The 21,694-nt window shown below is 62.4% G+C and overlaps 1 protein-coding gene across 2 annotated transcripts; it reads left to right on the top strand.

The window, feature by feature from the left end:
* The first annotated feature begins 1,511 nt into the window (after positions 1 to 1,511).
* Positions 1,512 to 18,862, top strand: TTLL12 (tubulin tyrosine ligase like 12). 2 transcript variants are annotated; one of them, XM_045465797.1, is made up of 14 exons: positions 1,512 to 1,761; positions 5,271 to 5,443; positions 7,732 to 7,930; positions 8,713 to 8,872; positions 8,959 to 9,092; positions 11,178 to 11,254; positions 12,281 to 12,397; positions 12,479 to 12,673; positions 13,021 to 13,132; positions 13,983 to 14,134; positions 14,531 to 14,612; positions 16,354 to 16,422; positions 16,981 to 17,119; positions 17,463 to 18,862. In XM_045465797.1, exons 1-14 carry the CDS (start codon positions 1,585 to 1,587, stop codon positions 17,612 to 17,614), a joined length of 1,938 nt encoding a protein of 645 aa, XP_045321753.1. In that variant the 5' UTR covers positions 1,512 to 1,584; the 3' UTR covers positions 17,615 to 18,862. The 2 variants fall into 2 exon arrangements, with proteins under 2 accessions (XP_045321753.1, XP_045321754.1); XM_045465798.1 differs by lacking the exon at positions 1,512 to 1,761 and adding an exon at positions 4,308 to 4,637.
* The last annotated feature ends 2,832 nt before the right edge of the window (positions 18,863 to 21,694 follow it).

Raw genomic sequence — 21,694 nt, 5'->3', positions numbered from 1 at the left:
AGAAATTTATCTTCTGGAGTCTGGGCGGTCCAAGAGCAAGGGGTCAACCCGTTTGGTTCTTAGTAAGAGTCCTTTTCCTGGCCTCTCACTGTGTCCTCACTTGGCAGAGACAGCACTCTGATATCTATTCCTTTTCTTGTAAGGGCATCAGCCCTATCCCATCAGGACCCCACTCTTGCAACCTCATTTAATGTTTATCTTCTCACAGGCCCTTTCTCCAAATACAGTCAGAATTCAACATCTGAATTTGGGTAGATACAGTCAGGCCATAACATTGTATGGGCCAATAAATACCCTTTATCTTTGGGGGTTTTTTATTTTTTTTTTTTTTAACGTTTATTCATTTTTGAGAGACAGAGAGGCAGAGCGCGAGCAGGGGAGGGGCAGAGAGAGAGGGAGACACAGAATCCGAAGCAGGCTCCAGGCTCCGAGCTGTCAGCACAGAGCCCGACGCGGGGCTCGAACTCACGAGCTGCGAGATCATGACCTGAGCGGAAGTCAGACACTTAACTGACTGAGCCCCCCAGGCACCCCTAAATACTCTATCTTTAAGCCAGTTCGAGCTGGATTTACGGTCCCTTGGAGTGGATAAACTCCAGACTGATACGGAGGGTTGGAAGATGTGGGGTCAGGGATGACAGGTGGGTTTTCAGCCAGTGCAACACAGAGTTGCTCATAATAAGAAAATTATTAGAAGTATGACGTATGCTGGGGCGCCTGGGGGGCTCCGTCGGTTGAGCGTCCGACTTTGGCTCAGGTCACTATCTCGCGGTCCGTGAGTTCGATCTCCACATCGGGCTCTGTGCCTACAGCTCAGAGCCTGGAGCCTGCTTCGGATTCTGTGTCTCCCTCTCTCTCTGCCCCTCCCCTGCTCATACTCGGTCTCTCTGTCTCAAAAATAAATAAAAACATTTAAAATTGTTTTAAAAAACAAAACAAAAAAACCCTCTGAGTTTAACTGAATAAATTTACATTTTGAATCCACACTATGCGTATGAGGCGCCGCTACCCGGCAGCACCGAACTCCGGTGAAGCATTCAAAAGAATCCGAGAGCCCCTCCCACCCCCGGGGTCTGCGAGCCTTCCAAGCGGGGTGGGTGCGGGGCACGGCCCTGACTCCAGGCCTCAGTTTCCTTTTCGGACGGCGTCTGGAGTCTCTTCCGCTTCCGACCGCGTGGAAGCCGCACGGCCTCGCTCCCGGCATGCCCCGGGGCAGCCGCGGGGCGAGAGAGAAAACACCGCCCCCAGCAGACGCGCGTGCGCACTCGCCGGCAGCACCGAGCCCCCAACGCGCCCCGCGCCCGCGTCCCCCCCCCCCCCCGTCCCCGCCCGCTTCCTCGCCGCGCAAGCCCGCGCGTCCACGCACTCGCGCACGCGCCCCTCGGCCGGCCGGGCGGCCGGGCCCCGGGTCCGGCCCCCGGAGCTTCAACCCCCGGCGGCCCGCGGCGAGCCGGCGCCGGGCGGGCGGTGGGCGGGGGCCGCGGGGAGCTCGCGAGGAGGGCGGGGCGGGCGGGCCGAGGCGGGAGGGCCGGGCCCGCGGGCGGCGGCGGAGTGGGACTCGGCGCCGGCGCTGGTGCGGGCGCCATGGAGGCCGACGGGGGGCCGGGGGACCCGCCTGCCGAGCGCGGCAGCCCGGGCCTGACTCCGGAGGAGGGCGCACGGGCCCGCGCCGAGTTCGCGGCGCTGCACGGCCCGGCGCTGCGCGCGTCCGGGGTCCCCGAGCGGTACTGGGGCCGCCTCCTGCACAAGCTGGAGCACGAGGTGCGGGCTGGGGCGACACGGGAGGACCCGGGGTGCCGAGCGGAGCCGGGGAAGCGGCAAGGGTGTGGCTGCGGGCGGGGCCCTGGAGGGGAGGCCGGGCCAGGTGCGCTGGTGGGGAGGCAGGGGAGGGGGCCCTGGGGGTCTCCTGCCGACGAGGCTGCTAGGGTGCCTGGGGGAGGAGGGGGGAAGGCGCCGTCCTGCGCCCAGGTAGGCAGGCCCGGGGGCGACGCGCTGGGGGTGTGTCGGCGCTGGGGCGCGGCGGGGACCAGGCGGGAGAGGCGCGAAGAGCACGAACGCCGTGACGACCGACTTAGATGGTGCCTCCTTGGCAGCTTAAGAGGTGTCTAGACTTTGGGGCCCAAGAGTGGCGGCAAGAGCCCAGTGCCTGTGGCCCCGATCCTGCCAGCGCCTGGGGCTCCTGCTCTGTGCCGGGCCTTGTACTGAGTTCTCCACGCTTCCAAGCCCCACGTACGTCCCCATTGTGCAGCTGAAAAAACTGAGTCACAGGAAGAGGAAGAGCCTCCTAAGGTCTGTCAGACTCGGGAACCTGTGCCTTGCTTTCAGCCACTCCTTCAAGGAGAATAGATGCCCCATGAATTTGTGTGGCTTGAACTGTTGGGGCCATAGAACTCTTACATGTTTCATCATTCGATTTGAGCCCCCTCCCCCCATTTTGCAAATGAAAGAAAACCGAGGTTGTGGGAGACGGAAAAGGACTCTACAGAAAGGAAGAAAAGGGCTGACATGCTTCCAGATTCTCTGCCCTTTTGTGGGGACAGCTCCCTTCTCACCAGTCTTATCTAGCCTGGGCCTCCAGTGTGGCACCCCACGGGTGCTGGCTGATCAGAGTGGTTCCTGGTTTTTGGTAGTTTGCCCAGGTGCTGAAGCCAGAGCAACAGGCCAGCTAGTGGCACCTTCTTAGCTGCAATTAGGCTCTTCTTGGGGGGGGGGGGGGGGGGGTGCTGCTCCCTGGGGCCAAGACTGACCGAGGGGCACAGGTGATGAAAGGGACCCTCAGATCCAGGAAGAGGTTGTCCCCCAATCCTAGCTGCTGGACACACCCCCACCCCACCCACCCAGCCAGTTTTTCTGTGGGAAATCGGGGTTCACCAGGTACCCTCCTGCTCCTAACACATAGTTGCTATAAAACAGACACAATGTCAGTGGCATTGAATACATACCTACCTCTTGTAGCAAACAGTGAGTTTCCTTCCCCTGTTTTATTTGCCCTCTCAATTCCACCAGTGTTTCCTGAGCACTTGGTTCGGGTCCCAGGCATGTGCTGGGGACCCCACCAATCTGTTAGGATAAGAAGGTCCTCGTGCTGGGTAAAAGGCACGCATGTGGGAGAACCCCCCGGCCCCAGTCCAGCGAGCCTCCATGGGCAGTAAACCCTCATTTAGACAAGTCACTGGTCCATCTAAGCCAGAGTCTCCATCTGGAAAGCCCGACGGTGGAACAGGGCCCCAGCTCCCACAGTCTTAGTGGGGATTGGGTGGGGAGGCAGGAGATGAGCTTCAGCAGGTGCCACAGCACACGGGCGGTCACCAGAGTGTAGCGTCCCCTCCGCACTGGCACTGGCACTGGCCGCTGTGGCTCTACCAAGGGGCAGCCAGTATTTTTCCATGACCCTCCCTTGCCATTAGGGGTTATGGGCAGAGCTGTGAGTCATCACATCACCAGACCCAAACCTGCATCCATTGTCTTCCGTGAAGCCTGCTGCCGCTGGGGGCCAGGTGTGGGGGTGGGCACCTGCCAACAGGAACCGGGCCCCTCCAACTCCCCGCAGGGCCCGTGGCCCTGGTGCCTTACTTCAAATCAGCTTTGTTGGAAAAGGTGGGGAGTGTTTTAAAATAAGTTGCAACTCCCGCTGCCGGCAGGAACTTCCTGGCTGCAAGACCACACCCTTCATTACACCCTTAGGGCCTTCTGTAGTTGAACCCAGAAGGGATCATGGTCACCCCCCACCAAAGGCAGGCCCTCTATCCCCAGGCCTTATACTGCCCCACTTTGCCCCTCCTTCGCATAGGAGTTAGGGTTCTAGATTGAAACCCAGGGTGTGAATTCCAGTCCTTTGAGCAGCTCTGTGCTGGAAGGAAGGTGGCAGCCTTCCCCAGGCTCAGACAGCTTAGGGAGCCTGGCTTGAGGCAGCTCCCCTTGTCTTCCAAGGAGCCTGGCTGGTTCCACAGCCTTCCCTACCCCCCAGCTTCTGTGCCCCCCTGCCTGGGGTCCTTTGACCACCACCCCTAGCCACAGCTTCCCCCCCTTGAACCCTCCCCTCCCATCAGGCCCCAGCACCATTTACCTGGGCCTGTCACACGGCCCGACCTTACTCCTCTGTGCCACTCGGCTGCCAGCTCCCTAGGCAAGATCATGAGGGGTCCACGTTCACACCCCAAAGTGCCCACCTGCCCAGCACAAAAAAAAGCTGCTTGTGCCTGAATAGGTAGCTGGCTTCTCTTTGCTGGGAATGCAGTTTTTTTCTGTCAGAGTCATGAGAAGTAGGTTTGGGGGGAGAACTGGCCTTCGTGGAGTCCCTGCTCTGTGCCAGGGACCTACCGTGCACTGTTCTATCGGTTTAACACTGAGCTCTCCTGGAAGGCAGAGGATGCCTTCCTCCCTGGTGAGAGACTGGTCTCCAAAGTGCAGTGATGACAGCAAGTGCTTCTGCGTCATTTGCCGGGCTTAGGCGCTTCTAAGCTTTTCGTGTCTTAATCATTTAATCCTTCCAACAGCCCTCTGAGGCAGGTTCTGATGTTCCCGTGGGAGGGATGGGGAAACTGAGGCACGGTGGTTCAGTGACTTGTCCAAGGCCCCATAGGCTGGCTCCAGAATCTACCCTGAGGCCCCTTGCCAACTCGTGGCAGACACGGTGCGTGAGTGTGGCTGCAGGGGGCAGCCTGGCTCCAGAGCACGCAGGAGAGGGCTGACTTGGCTGCACAGGGCTGGCACTGTCCGTTGCAGGGAAACTTAAGGACCCGGGCCCTTATCTTCCAACCACAGGCCAAGGCCCCGCTTTGTGCAGACCCAGACTGCCTCTTGTCTGGGCAGGCGTGGTGGCTGTGGGAGGCTCCAGGGCACCTGTTTCCTTCTGGATTGCCTCAGCTGCCTTGGTATAGGATTGGCTCTTCTGGTGGAATTGGGGTGGGATCCCCTGCCACCAAGACCCCACCTCTTACGTTCACTTCTGACGTGACCGGGGCCACCCACTGCCTTTCAGGACTCCTCTCCTTGCGCAGTAAAGACCAGACTAGATAGGGTTCCGCCCCGTACATGCAGCCCTACCTCCAAGACCGGGTGTCCTGGGCTGAGGGACTTTGGACAATAGCTGGTGACGGCGGTTAGGTCCCAGTCCTGACTGGTTTCTAGGAGCCTCGGTTTCCCCACCTGTAAGATGGGTAGTCGGATAATAAATAGGTGCTGCTTCTCCCGAGGGGTTTAGCTGGTCCTTGAGGCTGAGGGGGAGGGGGATGGTGGGTAGCCCGTCAACACGCCTGCTGTGGCCCCAGGTCTTTGATGCCGGGGAGATGTTCGGGATCATGCAAGTGGAGGAGGTGGAGGAGGAGAGTGAGGGCGAGGCAGCCCGGGAAGCGCGGAGGAAGAAGCCCAACCCCGGCAGCGAGCTCTGCTACAAGGTCATCGTGACCAGCGAGAACGGGCTCCAGGCGGCCAACCCCAACAGGTAGGAGCCTCAGGCCAGACGCCCGTCGTCCATCCCGTGGCCCTCAGGATGGGCTTCTTCCTAGGGGGTCACCGAGGCCAGAAGCGGTAAATTCAGGCACTAGTGTTTCCTGTGTGCCGGGCACTGGCCTCTTCGCCAGCTGGTTCAGAGCGTGTGTGTGGGTGCAAGGCAGCCTTACCCGTGAGCCTGCCCTTCTCTGAAGGCCTGTCTCCGGTCCTACGGGATCTGGGTCTCTGGGTGGAGCCCAGGAAACATAAACAGGTTCTCCCAGGGCTTTATGCCCGGACTGTGAGCATTGTGGTCTGGTTGGCTTCTCAGGCGGGGGGCACCAGGGCCCAGCGCCACAGGGTAGATGGGGCGGAGCTCAGACCGAACCCAGGACTCCTGCCTCCCAGGGACCAAGAGAAGCTGTCGTCAGCCATGGCGGGCCCGTCCGCCGCACTTTCTTGGAACCTTAAGGAGGAAACTTGCCGGCCTCTCGAGGTCACCGGGCCCCTGTGTCCGTAGGGACAGGGTCTTCTGTGTCCGGGAAGGGTCTGACTGGCCTCTTCTTCTGCAAAGGTTTTCTGGCCTCCTTCGCCAGCCTGTGAGGGGGCGGGAGAGGCCACACAGGTCATGACAGCAGCCAGGCGCCACCACCCACACGCTCTCTCGCTCAGAAACTTGCAGACTCACCTCTCGCGTCAAGTTCAGCGCAGCAGCCTCCGCATGCACCTGCTCTGTTCCCGGCCGTGCCGCTCTGGGGCCCCGGCCCGGCAGCCACCGGGCAGGTTCAGGAGGGGATGCGGGCGGAGTCCTGGGCTTGGAGCTCCGGACATTGGTTTCAGCTCCACAGCCCTCCCTGCTCCTGGGCCTTTCTCCCTTTAGAGCCTCGTGAATCCCCTCTGATTGCTGGGTTCCAACCTCATCCTCTCTCCATATGTGCTGTGTCCAGCCCCCCTGGTGAGCATTTGCCCGGGGCCACCCCCAGGTATCCCACCTTGAAGCTCGGCTGGGTGCCCTGCATCCGACGGTCGTATCCCCTGCGCACAAGGGCAAGGATAAATCTCCATCTCTTGCCGGGTACGCAAACAAAAAGTACCACAAGCACAATGAAATAAACACTGCTGATCTTGCCGCCCAGAGGAAACACCGGAGCGTTTGCTGTTCCTTTCATCTCCTCAAGGGAATGGAGGTGAGGGCCGTGTGGCCCGGCAGGCAAACCACACGCCTGTGTGTTCGGAGCGTCCTGGCCCAGCGGGCCCCGTGGCGCGGTAGGGATGCCTGCCTGGCCCTCCAACGCGCTCCCACCGCCGTGTGTGAGGGCCGTGCAGCCACGCCCCTCTGGGCTCTTCCAGGGGGACGGGACCACACGGGGCACAGCTGTCCATATGTGTGGAGACTTGAAGCCTCTCCCACAAAAAGGCCTCGGGCTTTCCCAGGAAGTGCCCTGAAGCCCCCGGCACGCGTGAGTGAGCTCCGAGTGACGGCCTCTGTGCACAGCTGCCTGCCGCTGGCCTTCCGCCGTGGGCAGCTTTTGCCTTTGCGGAGCACCTGCCGTGTGCCGGGCCTGCAGGTAGCGAGGAGGGGGGCATACACCTGTGCAGCAGTTCCAAATCCAGTTGAACTCACTTGTTGTTACAGTGATGAATAGCAATCGGCAGAAACACAAGTACACGGTGTGTGGTCAGCATGTTGTATGTTTGGTCTCATTTGGTCCACTGATGGGAGGCAGGGACCCACTGATGGGAGGCAGGATCTCCCACTGATGGGAGGCAGGGTCTCACTGATGGGAGGCAGGGACCCACTGATGGGAGGCAGGATCTCCCACTGATGGGAGGCAGGGTCTCACTGATGGGAGGCAGGGACCCACTGATGGGAGGCAGGATCTCCCACTGATGGGAGGCAGGGTCTCACTGATGGGAGGCAGGGACCCACTGATGGGAGGCAGGATCTCCCACTGATGGGAGGCAGGGTCTCACTGATGGGAGGCAGGATCTCCCACTGATGGGAGGCAGGGTCTCACTGATGGGAGGCAGGGACCCACTGGTAGGAGGCAGAATCTCCCACTGATGGGAGGCTGGGACCCACGGATATGAGGCAGGGTCCTACTGATGGGAGGCAAGGTCCAACGGATGGGATGCGGGGACCCCGGTGGCTTTTTCAGAATTGGAAGAGGGAGAGAAACCTCCCCAGGCCACCGCTGCAGGCCTCTCCCTCCTCAGCATCTCCTGCTGGCCCCTTCTGTCCTGCCCTTCTTGCCGCGCCCGTGGGGCAGCCTCACGGCCCCCTTTGGTCTGTGCCTGCAGCATCTTCCTCATCGACCACGCCTGGACGTGCCGCGTGGAGCACGCGCGTCAGCAGCTGCAGCAGGTGCCCGGGCTCCTGCACCGCATGGCCAGCCTGATGGGCGTCGAGTTCCACGGCGAGCTGCCCAGCGCGGAGGCTGTGGACCTGGTGCTGGAGGAGATGTGGCGGTTCAACCAGACCTACCAACTGTCCCACGGGGTGAGCAGGCAGCTGGACCTGGGGGAGGCGGGCGACGGACAGGGACGGGGGCCTTCACTGCCCTGGGCCGTCAGGGGCAGCCCAGGAGAGCCAGGACCCGGCCCCAGGAGCCGTCACCCTGGGGTGAGCAGACTCCTCTCCGTGGGGTCCCTCATTCCCTGCGGCTTCATCGTGGGCCTGTTACTCTGCTTTGGGCCACCCAGCACTGGGGACCCGTGTATCTGGGGGCCTTTGAGCTCGTGGGACACCACCCCCTCTCTGACCATAGACTTGAATTCCGTGACTTGGCTGTCTGTTTCGTGATGCTTTCAGATTCTGTTGTCCCGTCCCCGTGAAAGCCCTCAGTTGTTCCTCACTGACTCCAGAAGAGTCGAGTCCCTGCTGTCATGACCACCCCTCCCCCCCAGCATCCCCAGACTCACCCTCACACTCCAGCCCCTTGCCACTTTTAGTTTGGAAAGAGACAAAAGTTGTTTCTCAGGGTCTCAGCTTAGATGTTCCCTCCTCCGAGGAGCCTCCCTCGCTCTCTCCCTGCCACACGCACAAAGCCAGACACATCCATGCAGCCGTGGTCTAACACCTGTCCCACACAGGCGACCACTGCAGCGGGCCCAGGAGGCCCCCGGTTAAAGGTGCATGTGAGAGTCGCTCCAGGCTCTGGGGGCTGGGTGTAGACGGGCCGCCGTTTGGGTGAATGGGCGGGTGGGAGAGAGGATGTGCCACAGAAGGGGGCAGGCAGGCGGACCGGTGGACGCAGGCTGCTGTGTGTGCTCCGCCTACAGACGGCCGAGGAGAAGGTGCCCGTGTGGTACATCATGGACGAGTTTGGTTCGCGCATCCAGCACTCGGACACGCCCAGCTTTGCCACCGCGCCCTTCTTCTACATGCCCCAGCAGGTGGCCTACACGCTGCTGTGGCCCCTGAGGGACCTGGACACGGGCGGTAAGTCCGACCCCCGCCCGCCCTGAGGGATGGGCCCCGGCCCTGGCTTCCCGCTGCCTCCTGATGGGCCACGTGTCTTGATGCAGAGGAGGTGACCCGAGACTTTGCCTACGGAGAGGCGGACCCTCTGATCCGCAGGTGCAGGCTGCTGCCCTGGGTCCCCGCCGACATGCTGGACGTCAGCTCCTCCACGCCCGAGCCGCCGGACCAGCACTACCAGGTGTGACCGTCCCCCTCCGGCCCTGGACCTCCCTGCTTGGTGGCTTCTGGAATGTTCTTCAGTCACCCAATGTTCTTGAGCGCCAGCTGGCTAGTGTGGGGGGCAGCGGAGAGTCTGGGCGTGCCGGAGAGACGGGCTCAGAGCCCAGGCAGTGGAGCAGGAGCTGCCAGCCCTGAGCCCAGACCCCAGGGGCCGGCTGCTGGGAACCATGCTCTCAGGCGATCAGAGAGCTGGGGCTGCTGGTCGTCCGTGCTGCTCCTCCTCGTTTTCGGGGACTCCTCGCCGGGGACTGGGGGGCACAGCGTGGGCCATGCGGCTTGGTTACAGATCCCCACTCGGTACCGTTTCCTCCTCCCCCGACACGAAGACGCTGGACTCGAACACTGCAAGGCGCGTTTTCTGGCGCACAGTAGGCCCTCCGCAACTAGTCACTGGCGTCACTGTTACGAGCAACAAAGGTGCTCTGTGGCGGCCTCTTGGGCAAATTAGGGAGTCGGGGTCGGGGAGGCCCAGGGCAGGGGAGGAAAGGGGGAGCCTCTAGGAACATAGCCACTACCAGACCAGGCAGGGCTGGGCAGGGAAGACCCCCTGGCCCCTCTCTCCTCCCTCCCCTGCCCTCTGATCTCCCACCACTGCTTCCCATTGGCTGGTCCCAGTTGGAAACCAGGCCACGAGTGAGCCTGTGGTTAGCACCTATGGGTATGCTTGACTATAATCCTCACGACAGTAGGCCTTAAGGTCCCGTCTCTATCTCCATTTCACTGAGAATGAGGAAACAGGCACAGAGAGGTTGAGTAACTTGCAAACGGTCACACAGCTGGTGGGGGAGCTGGGCTCCAATACCAGGGGTGCCCGATAGCTTGTGGGCAGAGGCTTCCAACCTCGCCCCAGTGTGTGGAAATTTCCCAGCCCACACTGGCACATCAGACACTCACTGAGCGCCTCAGAGGATCGTGGGAAGGAGTAGACAAGTCAGGAAGAGTGGGGATGGCACGCGCCGCGTGGTGGTGTCGATTCCGTGCGCGCTGTTGCTTGGGAGAGACTAGGCCATAACGACGGAACTATCGGCACCTTTCTGGTGGGTTCCGTGTAAGCCAGTGGTGGTCGAACCGTCCCTGCGGAAAACTGTGCGATCACGGTGATGACTCATGTTGAGTTTGAGGCGAGTTTCCGAGCCTCGTAGGATAGTTGCACGTAGTAGGTGCTTAGTGAACAAGTGAATGCAAGGGGGGAAGGCTTAAGAATCGCTTAGGGATGAAGACTTCCTCCTGGTGGTGAGGCTGTTCAGCGGGCAAGCAAGCAGGTGACGTGGCCTTCCGACCTCAGGGCTCAGGAGCTAAGACTGCAGAGTGGAGTTTGCACTCACGAATTAGGGTTTTTTTTTTCCTTGGGATGCCCTCTACTGCCCAGGAAAAGGCGATGGGGCCAACCTCTGGTTGTCTGTCACCCCCTGGTTGCTTTTCCCCATTTGACCATCTAGATCGGCCTGGGCCCTGAGCCCTGAGGCCTGGGGTAGCCGGTATTAGTTAGCTGTCACTGGATAAGAAGGGACACGAAGACAGCAGCTTCACACAGCAGACGTTTGTAATCTCACCCCCACTGTCTGTGGAACAGGCGTCGGGGGAGCTTTTGGCTCGGAGCCCCGCTCGCATAGCCAGGCTGTCAGCTGAGGCTCCATGGGGCTGAGGACCTGCCTCCACGACGCTCACCCGCCCGGCCACGTGGGCCCCCTCCGCAGGGCTGCTGAGCGCGGGGGTGTTTTAAACCACCAGCGGCACCTCGGGGCTCCGCTGGGACCGGGCAGCCGCCTCCCAGGACGGGCCTGACGTCTTCTCAGCTGCCTGTGATTTGGAGAGAGCCTCGGGAAGGTTCTTCTTTTTGACACAAGACGGGCAGTCCGGCACCTGTGGGGCCTTGAGGCCCAGAATCCCGGGGCAGGGTGGTCAGAGGGCTCTGGCTCTGGCTGGGGTCTGAGTGTGCCCCCTGAGATCTCAAACCCCGATGTGCCAGGATGGGGGCCGGGGGGCGTGTTCACGTGCTCCCTTTCTCGAGGGTCTGTTTCCACCTTCGGCGCTTTCCTTCCAGGCCATTTTGGAGGAAAACAAGGAGAAGCTGCCGCTCGCCATCAGTCCGGTGGCGTATCCCCGTGACCACGTCTTCAGGTGCGCAGCTCCCTTCTCGGCTCGTGATGAGACTTCCCTCACTCCCCCGAGTTCCCACAACCCCTAGGACAGCGCCTGGCACAGGGAGGCGCTCAGGAAGCCTGCCGTCTCCTGGCGACATGGCAGTGACAGACGTGTTAGGCACAGAGTCTGAGGATCACAGAGAGAGCACCGTGAAAAGTGAGGGGGTGTCCTGGGGTGAAGTCATAGCCAGGCCTGCGCGCAGCGGCCCCTCCGGAAGGCAGGAAGCCTGTGCGGACAGTGAAGGCGCAGGGCGCCCAGGAGGGTCTGCAGGGGTGGGCCGGCGGGTTATGCAAGGCTGGCAGGTGCAGGCTGGACCCCAGGGGGAAGCAGGTACTCCATGTACAGGTGAGGGTGTAAAAGTCAGTGCCGAACCCCCCCACCCCCCCGGTGTAGGGCAGGCTCGGAGGTGGGGCCCAGCCCTCGGTCTACGCAAACCTGGTCCAGCCACAGACTAACTGCCTTCTGTCTCTGCCGTACCCCGCAACCGGGCTCCCAGGCTCTGTCCTCACCTCTGCCCGGGGCCAGCGAGGGCCAGGCAGGTAGCAGTGAGCACTGGTGTGGAGCAGGGCTACATCCAGGACACTTGTCTGGGCCACACGCTCACCCGTAGGCACCAGGACACCAGCTGCCTTCTCCGAGGGCAGGGTTCTTCGTGTGTCCATCCTTCCTGCTTCCACGTGGGAGGAAAGCCTGCATTTGTTAAACACTCGGGTTAGCCCGTTTCATCCCAGTGACGAGTGTGAGCTAGGCTGTGATCCCATCTTACGGGGGGACCTGGGGTCACACAGGTAGGTGTGTGGTTGCCCCACCCTCGGCAGGCAAGCAGAGGGGCTGGGGTCTGACCCTGGCTGTCCGCCCTCAGGGCCCGCGCTGGGACCTCAGGGTCGAATTTACACCCAGCCGCGTCCTCCTTAACATCAGCCCCCGGGCGGGGCGCCCCCAACTGGCAGGGGTGTGGCGAGCATAGGCGGGGGCCCGGCTCAGCCCGACTTCTCCCTACAGGGTCTACACGGACGTTCAGCAGGTGCTCAGCCACCTCACCCACCCACGCTTCACCTTTACCCAGAGCGAGGCGGACGCGGACATTCTCTACAACTTTTCCCACTTCAAGGACTACAGGTGAGCCCCCCTCCGCCCCCCGCCAGCCAGGCCGAGTCCCCTCGCCACCCCGAGCTGCCCGCATTTCCCTCGGCCCTCCAGGAGGCTCAGCCAGGAGAGGCCCAACGTGCTGCTGAACCAGTTCCCCTGCGAGAACCTGCTGACCGTGAAGGATTGCCTGGCCTCCGTCGCGCGCCGGGCGGGGGGCCCCGAGGGCCCAGCCTGGCTGCCCCGTACCTTCAACCTGCGCACCGAGCTGCCCCAGTTCGTCAGCTACTTCCAGCAGCGGGAGAGGCGGTAAGAGCCCCCTCCAGGCGGAGACTCCTACATGCGCCCCGTCCCTACAGCCCCCACCCCACCTGTACCCGTCCTCACCGGCCCCCCGGCCCGCGCCTCGGCCTCGCGCTGACCGTGGCCTCGGTGCCGCAGCCGGCCGTGACTGCCGGGGGAGTTCTCCACGCCCCTGCTGAGCGAACTCCTCCTTGCTCCCTGAGGTCCGGCCCCTAACGCCCCCTCTGTGACACCTGCCACTGCTCCCTGCGGGAGGTTGGGTGCCCCTTTCCTAGGGCTGCCACGGTCCTGGGGAGACGTTGCCTGGGAAGGTGGGCCCGGGGCGCAGCCCAGCCGACCCCATATGCTCTCAGGGGCCAGGACAACCACTGGATCTGCAAGCCCTGGAACCTGGCCCGCAGCCTCGACACCCACATCACCAGGAGCCTCCACAGCGTCATCCGGCACCGCGAGAGCACCCCCAAGGTGGGCCTTGGCACTCCGGGGGCGAGGGGCACTGAGTGCACCGGCTGGCCACCGAGTCAGTGGGGCAAAGGGGACTCGCGTGTCAGGGCCTGGGTGCGGGCGGGTCCTGGTGTTGGGTCACTCAGCTGACGGGTGTCTCTGAAGCCCACACTCCATTCCTTCCACCGGCCTGGCCGGCAGGGAAGGGCTGTGTGACTGTCCGGGTGACATGGGGGAGCCCTTGCTCGGAGCTGCCCCTGGTGTGTCTGACCTCAGAGTCCCCACGTGCTGCACCAGGAGTGACCGCCAAGCAGGGGGCAGGTGGCCAGGCCAGGGAGCCCCTCGGGGCCCCGGACGAGGCTGCTGCAGGGACACACAGCACAGGGGCAGCGTCGGGGGCTTTGTGAGACGCAGCGCGTCTGGGCGGAAGCCAAGGAAAGCGCGCCACAGGGATGATTGTCGCAGGGATTCCAGACAGCGGACGGGGAGTCGGCGGGATTATGGCTGAGGATTTGTATTCAGTTTTCAAAACCCAAAAACTGGTGGGATCCTTTCCCTCGGTTAAAGTGAAGCTTAGGGTACAAAACTTGCCACAGCCTGGACAGGGTGTGCAAAGGCCGAGGAAGAAGCCAGATGCAGGGTGCACGCGCCTCCGTGGACCCCAGGACGGGAATCGGCCCGCTCCCGGGACCGGCGCAGGAGCGCACCTGCGTCCCCAGGAAATGTGATGGCGTGCAGACGTGCCGCAAGCACGAGCCCGCAGCCAGTGAGGACGGACGCGGATGGGGCGAGGCTGGGGTGCCTCCGGGCACTGGGTCCTGGCCCAGGGGAGGTGACAGCCCGCCCGCGACCCCGCGTCTGTGTCCTCCAGGTCGTGTCCAAATACATTGAAAGTCCAGTCTTATTCCTGCGAGAAGACGTGGGGAAGGTCAAGTTTGACATCCGCTATGTCGTGCTGCTGCGCTCGGTGAAGCCCCTGACGCTGTTCGTGTACGACGTGTTCTGGCTGCGGTTCTCCAACCGGTAACTGGGGGACTGGCTGGGGGGTGGGTAGCGGGGCCCCTCATTTCCTCGGGGGTCAGAAAGCCTGCCCTGGGCTGCTCCCCCACCGCGCGCCCGGCAGGTGGCCCGCTGAGCTGGTAAATGGCGGGGGCTCTTGCCCTGCCTGCCTCAGCCACCGCTGGGGACGGTCCTTGCGGAACAGGCACCGACCCCAGAGTCTCGCAATGACGTGTCCGGGCCGTCGGGGCGTCCTCACGGTTAGCTCATCGCTCGCTCTGACCCAAGCTCTGTGGGGCCGCGGGGCCGCCCCTCGCGCCGATGGGGGGACAGGCGTCCGGCGGGCTCGCTCAGGGCACTGTCCCTGCTCGGCCGCGGCCACGCTCAGGACCCTCCCGCGTCCGCGCGCTCCTCCCGCAGGCCCTTCGCGCTCGATGACCTGGACGACTACGAGAAACATTTCACTGTCATGAACTACGACCCGGAGGTGGTGCTGAAGCAGGTAGAGACCGGGGCGGCGGGTGCAGACCCACACCCATCGGCTTGTCCTCTGGGCAGGCTGTGTAGACGGTCAGAGGAGCGGACTTGGGGGACCTGTGTCAGTCTCAGAACGGCACCCCCGCAGCTCTGTCTGAGGTGCCCGCGGCCTCCCCGGGCCCTGCGGCAGGTCGCCTGCAGGTCTCCCCTGGAAGCATCTGCTCGGCACAAGGGCGGGTGGGGGTGGGGAGGCACGGGGTGCATGTCACGTGCCGCCACCCTCACCCCAAGGCCGGCTGCTGCTGTTGCTGGCCTGTGACCCTGCCTGGATCCTCCGTGCCCTGTGCTATCTGGGCACCGTGAGCAAGGGGACATCAGGGCAAGGCTCCCTTCGAGGTGAGGGCATCACACCCCAGCCGGCCAGCAGTGCACCTGGCCAGGTGGGCGTGGCCTGGGCGGAGGCAGAGGCTGGCTCTGGGTGGAGGAAGGAGGGGAGGAGAGAGAGGCTGCCTCGTCCCGGAGGCCCTCCCTGTTCCCTGACCTGCGCGCTGGGTAACGGCTGTTTGAGGCAGGCAGGAAGTAGGGCACGGGCACTCACGCACCCTTGCTCAGCCCGAGGCCTGCAGGTGGCCTTCCCTGCCCTGCCTCCCGCAAGGAGCCACTCCTCTGAAAGGGGTGATTATCCTTCCCGGGCACATTCTTTTCAGCGTGCGTACCTCCCAAAATCACTCAAAGGGCTGTTTTGCACGTACTATATGAGTCTGTGTGTAAACGCCATGGAGCAAATCCTTCTGTGGCTTTTGTCGTTGTCGAGCATCGTGTGTGTAGATCCGTCATTATCACTGAATGCGGCTGGGGGCGTTCTTGTCCCCGGGATGGGCTCGTCACTCACCTGCTAATAGACATTTGGGCCACGTGCGGTGTTCACTATTCACGACCGTGCTGCATTGAACACTCCCGGAGACGCCTCGCCATGACTGTGCGACCGGAGTGGCCTTGCCCACGTGCACGCCCAGCGGTTGCTTCTGGTCCCGGGCTGTGTTGGCGGCCGGCGCCTGGGACCCTGAGCCCTCATGGGACCCTAGGACACGGTTGGAAGTTGTCTCTGAGACAACCGAGGGCCGCCCTGTATACTGTGTGATGCCCCAAGGGTCCTGTTTCCCCTGAAGCTCCTGTGTGCGGGGACACATGTCCAACAGGATGTGAATGAGCCCACCCTGGCTCGTCCTTTGCAGGAAGAAGCCTGAGCCTACTGCCAGCTCACGCAGGTGTGTTTGGGGTGAAGCCTTGGCCTGGGGAGATCTTGCCGTCCCCAGGCACTTTGAGCTGGTGCTGAGCGGTGAGCTCCGGCCTGGGCCCTGCAGATGCGGGTACAAGCTCTGCCCCCCGTGCATGGAGACCGGCGTGGTGCTGTGTCCCCCCGGGCCTTGCAGTCTGCTGACCCCTCAGCATTAAGCGTCTCACTTGAGCCTCACGAGAGCCCTGCAAATAAGTGCCGGGCAGGGAGCATCCTCCCGTTTTACAGACGGTGACACTGAGGCTCGGACAAGTAAATCTGCTTGTCCTGAGTCTATAGTAAGATCCAGAGCTCAGACTGCCTCCTGCCTCCATTTGTGCCCAGAGGTGGGGGTGCTGGATAGGCGGCTGGCACCGACACGTGGCCCCGGCGAGAGTCAGAGGCTCCAAATTAAGGTGGGGCAGGCCTCCCTGCTGCCGGCCCAGAGGAGGCCCCGGGCAGAGCGTGACGGTCCCTGTGTCTGTCACAGGTGCACTATGATGAGTTCATCCCTGAGTTTGAGAAGCAATACCCAGAATTCCCCTGGAAGAGCGTCCAGGTGAGTCCTGAGCAAAGCCGCAGAGGCTGGGGCTTGCCCTCACCGGCCGGCATCGGGCGGGTGGGGGTCTTTGCTCCTCCCACCGAGACTAGGGAAGGAGATGGTGTAAGCTGCAACCCTCCTCCCACTCTAGACCTTGTGGGGTGCTCTGGAGGGGATTCGGGGCACTATGGGAACAGCCTGATGGCAATAGGCCCTACCTGCCCCAGAAGTTGCAAACCTGAGGGGACAGCAGGGACACGGCTGGAGACACAGGCTGGGCTCCGTCTCTTAGAACAGCTGCTTCTGGTGCTGCTCTGTCTGCTTCGGTGCAGAGGGCAGCAGGGGGCTCTGAGGCAGGAGACCGGCTGCTTTGCAGTAGTCGGACCCACGAGCGAGGGGCCGGTGTCCTAGGGGGCGGCCGGTGCGGAGACGCAAAGGCTGCAGGAGGAGGGGTCTTGGGCCATTTGGGGCCGCAGCCCACGTGGAGGCAGGGAGCCCGTGTCAAAAGCGGCTCTGGGGGCTGGTCCCGGCCACAGAGCCACGCGGTCCCCCAAGCCCTACCTCCCCCGTCCCCAGGGTGAGATCTTCCAGGCCTTCACGGAGCTGTTCCAAGCGGCATGTGCCAAGCCACCGCCCCTGGGCCTCTGCGACTATGCCTCATCCCGGGCTGTGTATGCCATCGACCTCATGCTCAAGTGGGATGACCGTCCAGACGGTGAGGCCCCCCCCCCACCCCGCCCTGTAATCCAAACCACGCCCTCTCCACTTAGCCAAAGACGATCGTCCAGCCCTCCCCCTGCCAGCGTCCCCGCTTCCCTGCCCCTGTCGGTCGGTGCCCCTCGGGTTGTACTCTGCCTCACGTTCGCCGGGAGGTCGGGTCTGGGGGGTGCACCACCAAGGGGTGGCGGTCCCCAGGGCAGAGCGCAGGCAGGAAGGGCGGTGGGCTGTGGTGTCGGGGGGAAGCTCGAAAGGAAAGGGCCCTTAAGCCCCGAGGCCCCAGCGGCCAGGGCCCAGGCCACCCTCCCGGGAGTGAGGTGCCCTTGCTTTTGCGCCGTCAGGGAGGCGGGTGATGCAGCCACAGATCCTGGAGGTGAACTTCAACCCGGACTGCGAGCGAGCCTGCAGGTACCACCCGACCTTCTTCAACGATGTCTTCAGCACCCTGTACCTGGACCAGCCCAGCAACTGCCACGTCAGCCGCCTGGTCTAGGTGTCCGCGGGTCCTGCTGAGGCTGGGTCCTCCAGCCTCCGCTCCCCGGGCCGCTTCTGCAGAGTCCTCCTCCCCGTCCTCCCTCGGACAAGCCTCACCTTCGAGCTTTGGCCCCAGCACCGCCCCTGGGGGCTCAGGGTCCTCCTCTGCCTCCTGACTCAGGAGCAGGGCCGGTCACAGTGTCCCCTGGGGCTGAGTGCCAGGCCCCCGTGCACAGTCCCCTCGCCGCCATCTCTGCTCAGCCAAAGGCTTTTCCAAAGAGTTTGGTTCCCAGGCTGCCGTGTTTCCAGGGTGTCGGCGGAAGACGGGTTCTGGGGAGCGTGACGAGGCGTCCCCACCAACAGGCTTCCCCGGAAGCACCTGTGGAGCCCAAACATGAACGGGGCCAGGCTGGCTCCTTCTCCAGATGCTGCTTGTGCGTCGTGGCTCCCCCAGGGCAGGGCGTCGGGGTCCCCCGCTGCACCCCTGTGTCCCCAAAACCCCTGGGAACCTGCCAGCCTTCTTGTTCCCCAACCTCGACCAAAACCTTTACCGGCAAGCTTCTCATGCCCGCCGCCTGTGATCGCTCTTGCCTTTCCATTTGGCAAAAGCAGGCCGTCCTTTCCACCTCCGTGGCCCCCGCAGACCTCGCCGCCCGCCAGGCACAGCAGCGCTCTCCCCCTCGTCCGACGTCGGCTGGGACTCCCTGACGAGGGGCCTCGGGGACAAGCGTGGGCAGCAGGGCACCAGGCAGTGGAGAGCCGACAAAGATGATTCCAGGGAGAACTTCACGCCATAGTTCGATGTCGTCTTCCACCAGAGTCTAGAGTCAAAATGTTGGGTTTTTGTTAGTTTTTCACTTACGGGAGTAAATTGAAATTTCTTGTCCTTCCCATGCTTTTGTTTCCGAAACCTGGAGTCCGACGCCAGCCTGTATGTAGCCGCAGCATGCCCAGGCCCCGCTGACAGGGCAGGGGGGCCAGTCCGCCTCCCGGGGAGCGGGGAGCTGCTTTCGTTTTGAAGCCAAGAGTGATCCTCGTGGCGAAACTGGACTTGACTGTGCCTCCATCTCTGCGTCTCCTTGGCTGTGTCTGTCGGCCTCTGTCACCCAGGACCTCAGCCTGTCGGCCGGGGGGACGCCCCTTCCTTCCAGCCACGCACAGGTGTCGAGAGCAGGGCACCTCGTCTTGGGTCGTCGCCCTGGAGGGCCGCTGGCGTCCCGTCCTCTCCTTGACTCGATTCGTATCACAATAAAGTATGCCTTCTCTACCCTGGCCTCGCTTTCTCTTGGGAGGCCCTGGAACCACAGGTCTGGCGCAGCTTGTCAGCCGTTTGCCTGTTGGGCTGTGGAAGAAAACCAAAATGCCAAGACTGGCGCTTTGAAAAATGGGAGAGACGAGATCGCGGTGAGGTTTCCAGGTTCCCCATCCCGGTCCGTCTGGGCTGCTGTGACCAGATATCCCCACTGGGGGGCTTAACAGGACTTCCTTCCTTGCGGTTCCGGAGGCCGGGGGGGGGCCCAGGATCAGGGGGTGGCGGCTATGGTGTCATAAGGGCCCTCTTCCTGGTCACAGGTGGGAAGGGGCAAGGGAGCTCTGCGGGGTCTCTTGTAAGGACACTGATCCCGCTCATGAGGGCTCTGTCTTGTGACCTAAAGGCCTCCCGAAGGCCCCGCCTCCTAGGACCATCACATCGGGGCTTAGAATTCCAACACAGGGATTCGGGGGGGGGGGGACACTCAGACCACAGCAGGTTCCTAACCCAAAGTTGGGTTTCCCAGCACCGGTTCCGTTGCGGAGCGGAGCGCCGTGGGGACAGACATGGAGCTGAGGCGCATCACAGGCAACGCCCAGGAGCCTTGTCCTCGCGCGAGCCCTGAACCCCGGCTCCGGCACACACTTCTGGGGCCTCAGGCAATGGGAGTCTCTTTCTGCCCGTTTTTTCACCCTGAGGACGGGGGTGAGAGGAGACCCTAACTGCTCTTAGGGCGGCCAGAGTATCAGGAGGGCCGTGAGCGCCGCTAGCCTGCGCAGCGACGCCCCCTGGTGGTGATGGAGCTGACGACAGGAAGGCAGAGGTCCCCTCCCCAGCGTGCCCTGCAAGGGGCCTCCTGCACCCCTCGGGGTGGGCACTCACACCGGGTTGTTCATCCAGCTGCCTATCAGGGGTGGCAGTCCCGCTCATTCCCAGTCCACTTAAAACCTGATTACCCGGACACTCCGCCAGGCACAGCTGGGATCAGAAGACCCTGTGATCCAGACTTTCCTTAATTATAAATGGGCTGTCCCCCACTCTCGCTGTCCTCGCATCTCTGATCAGTGAAACGCAGACAACCCCCAAGGAAGGGCATCAAGCAGGGCCTCCACCGTCCCTGAAGCCCAGACCGCTTGCCGTGGAGACGGCTCTTATCCCCGGGAATGCCTCTTTCTGGTATTATCTTCCCTGGAGTCCTTTTGTTTGCATTGAGAATTCATCAAAACGGAGAATTTGTAAGCGCAGGACATCTGGAGTTGACCGGGGAGCCACAGCCGTGGTGTCAGTTGTACCAATGTTCCACAGAGCCACACAAATCCGAAAGGTGAAGCTTAAGATGCTCATAGTGACATCTAGAAAGACCCTCTGTGATGTTCCGTGGCCACAGTGACACCCCCGGACTCGGTGGCGCTCTCCTGGAGAGGCGCCAGTTTAGGAGAACCTCTTAGCACCAGAGACGAGGCTTCCACTTGTGGGGTTCAGAGTGGCCGACCACACGTTAAAGTGCTCAGCTCACACCCACAGTCACTGCTGTGCCCCTGCGGACGGTCGGCCGAGCCCTCCTGGGCTGCGGGAATGGCCTTGTGTCCTTTATGGCCAGTCAGCTGCAGAAGGAGACAAACGCCCAGATTTAAGATTTCAACGGCATGAAGTAGCTCCAGCAAAGAGCACAGCCCAGAAGGACGTGACCCATCCATGAGGTGTGGGTTTTCCTGTTAAACGAACGTGGAAATTGCCAGCACCCTGACGTTCCTAGTGGATGACAACAGCTCAGAAAGGAAGAGAACGCTGTGTATGAAGAAGGGGGTGCGAGGAGGGGGAAGCATCACAAGAAAGCCAGCAAACAAAATGGCAAAGTGCATCTGCCTCTCGTCTGTTTCGCCAGGCATTTTTGTGGCCGTGCGTGGTATGTGGCCAGTAGGAAGTGTGTGGGATATTGCTAGGGATGAACGGACCCACAAGTGAATGGAAGGGACAAAAAATCGCCTGCACCAGCATCACGGAAAAGATTGCAGAAGTCTCGGGTGCAGTTAAGTGCTAAGTACAAAAAAAAAAAAAAAAGCTCAGTGCAGGACATCTGGCAGGCGCAGGGGTGGCTGTGACACATCCAGGGGCTCCCTGACCTTCTTGGAGAACTTCGGAAATAATGAGGATGCTCAAAGAGTCCCCCATCTGACCCCTCTGCTCTCACGAGCATCAGAAAAGCAGCGTGGGGAGCTGGCCAAGGTGCTCCCGGCTGCCAGGCTGCCGGGTTCCTGCAGGGCATCGTCTGTTGGGCTCCAAAATCCGCCGGAGCTGAGGGTAAGCAGCAGGGCGATGGCCCCGGAAGACAGCCGCCCCTTCTCTCAGAACGATGCAGTCAGCTGGCTCTCCCCGAACTTTCCTGACATTGTAAAGTGGGGATAGAACAAGGGGAGACGGGCCACAAAGCATCCGGCCTCCCGGGATGACAGAGCGAAACACCAAAGTTTTGCCAATTTGGGTAATCGACAAGCAAAACCAGGCAACAAAAGGCACGGCAGGTCACGGGCGCCAGGCGGCCGAGCGGCAGAGGCAGGACGCACACGGAATGTGGGAGCTCGTAGCCGGAGCAGAGGGACCGCCCCAGGGGGAGACTGCCTGTGGGGGGAGGGGGGGGCCCGCCAACTTCACCGACTCCCAACAGCCGGGACACAGGCCTTACTGCCTCTGACACGCCCTCCTGCCGATTTGGTGTTTGTGAGGCCGCTTCTGGTGGGGTGAGGCCGGCATGAGTCCCACCACCCAAGGGGCAGGTCAGGCGGTGTCCCCAGCTCTAGGCCCAGCCCCATCCCGGCCGAGGCCAGCTGAGGGTGCCGAGGTGCTGGC

Source organism: Leopardus geoffroyi, chromosome B4 (genome assembly GCF_018350155.1).
Source record: "Leopardus geoffroyi isolate Oge1 chromosome B4, O.geoffroyi_Oge1_pat1.0, whole genome shotgun sequence".
Taxonomy (NCBI): Eukaryota; Metazoa; Chordata; class Mammalia; order Carnivora; family Felidae; genus Leopardus; species Leopardus geoffroyi.
The sequence above is the reverse complement of the archived record's forward strand: the minus strand, read 5'-3'. Positions and strand labels throughout refer to the sequence as shown.

What these genes read in the sequence shown, in the direction of transcription:
- TTLL12 (XM_045465797.1), top strand. Translation starts at nt 1,585, where the DNA reads ATGGAGGCCGACGGGGGGCCGGGGGACCCGCCTGCCGAGCGCGGCAGC. An exon ending in CGCCGGACCAGCACTACCAG is followed by an intron (nt 9,093 to 11,177) that starts GTGTGACCGTCC and finishes CTTTCCTTCCAG; the next exon opens with GCCATTTTGGAGGAAAACAA. An exon ending in TCCCACTTCAAGGACTACAG is followed by an intron (nt 12,398 to 12,478) that starts GTGAGCCCCCCT and finishes TCGGCCCTCCAG; the next exon opens with GAGGCTCAGCCAGGAGAGGC.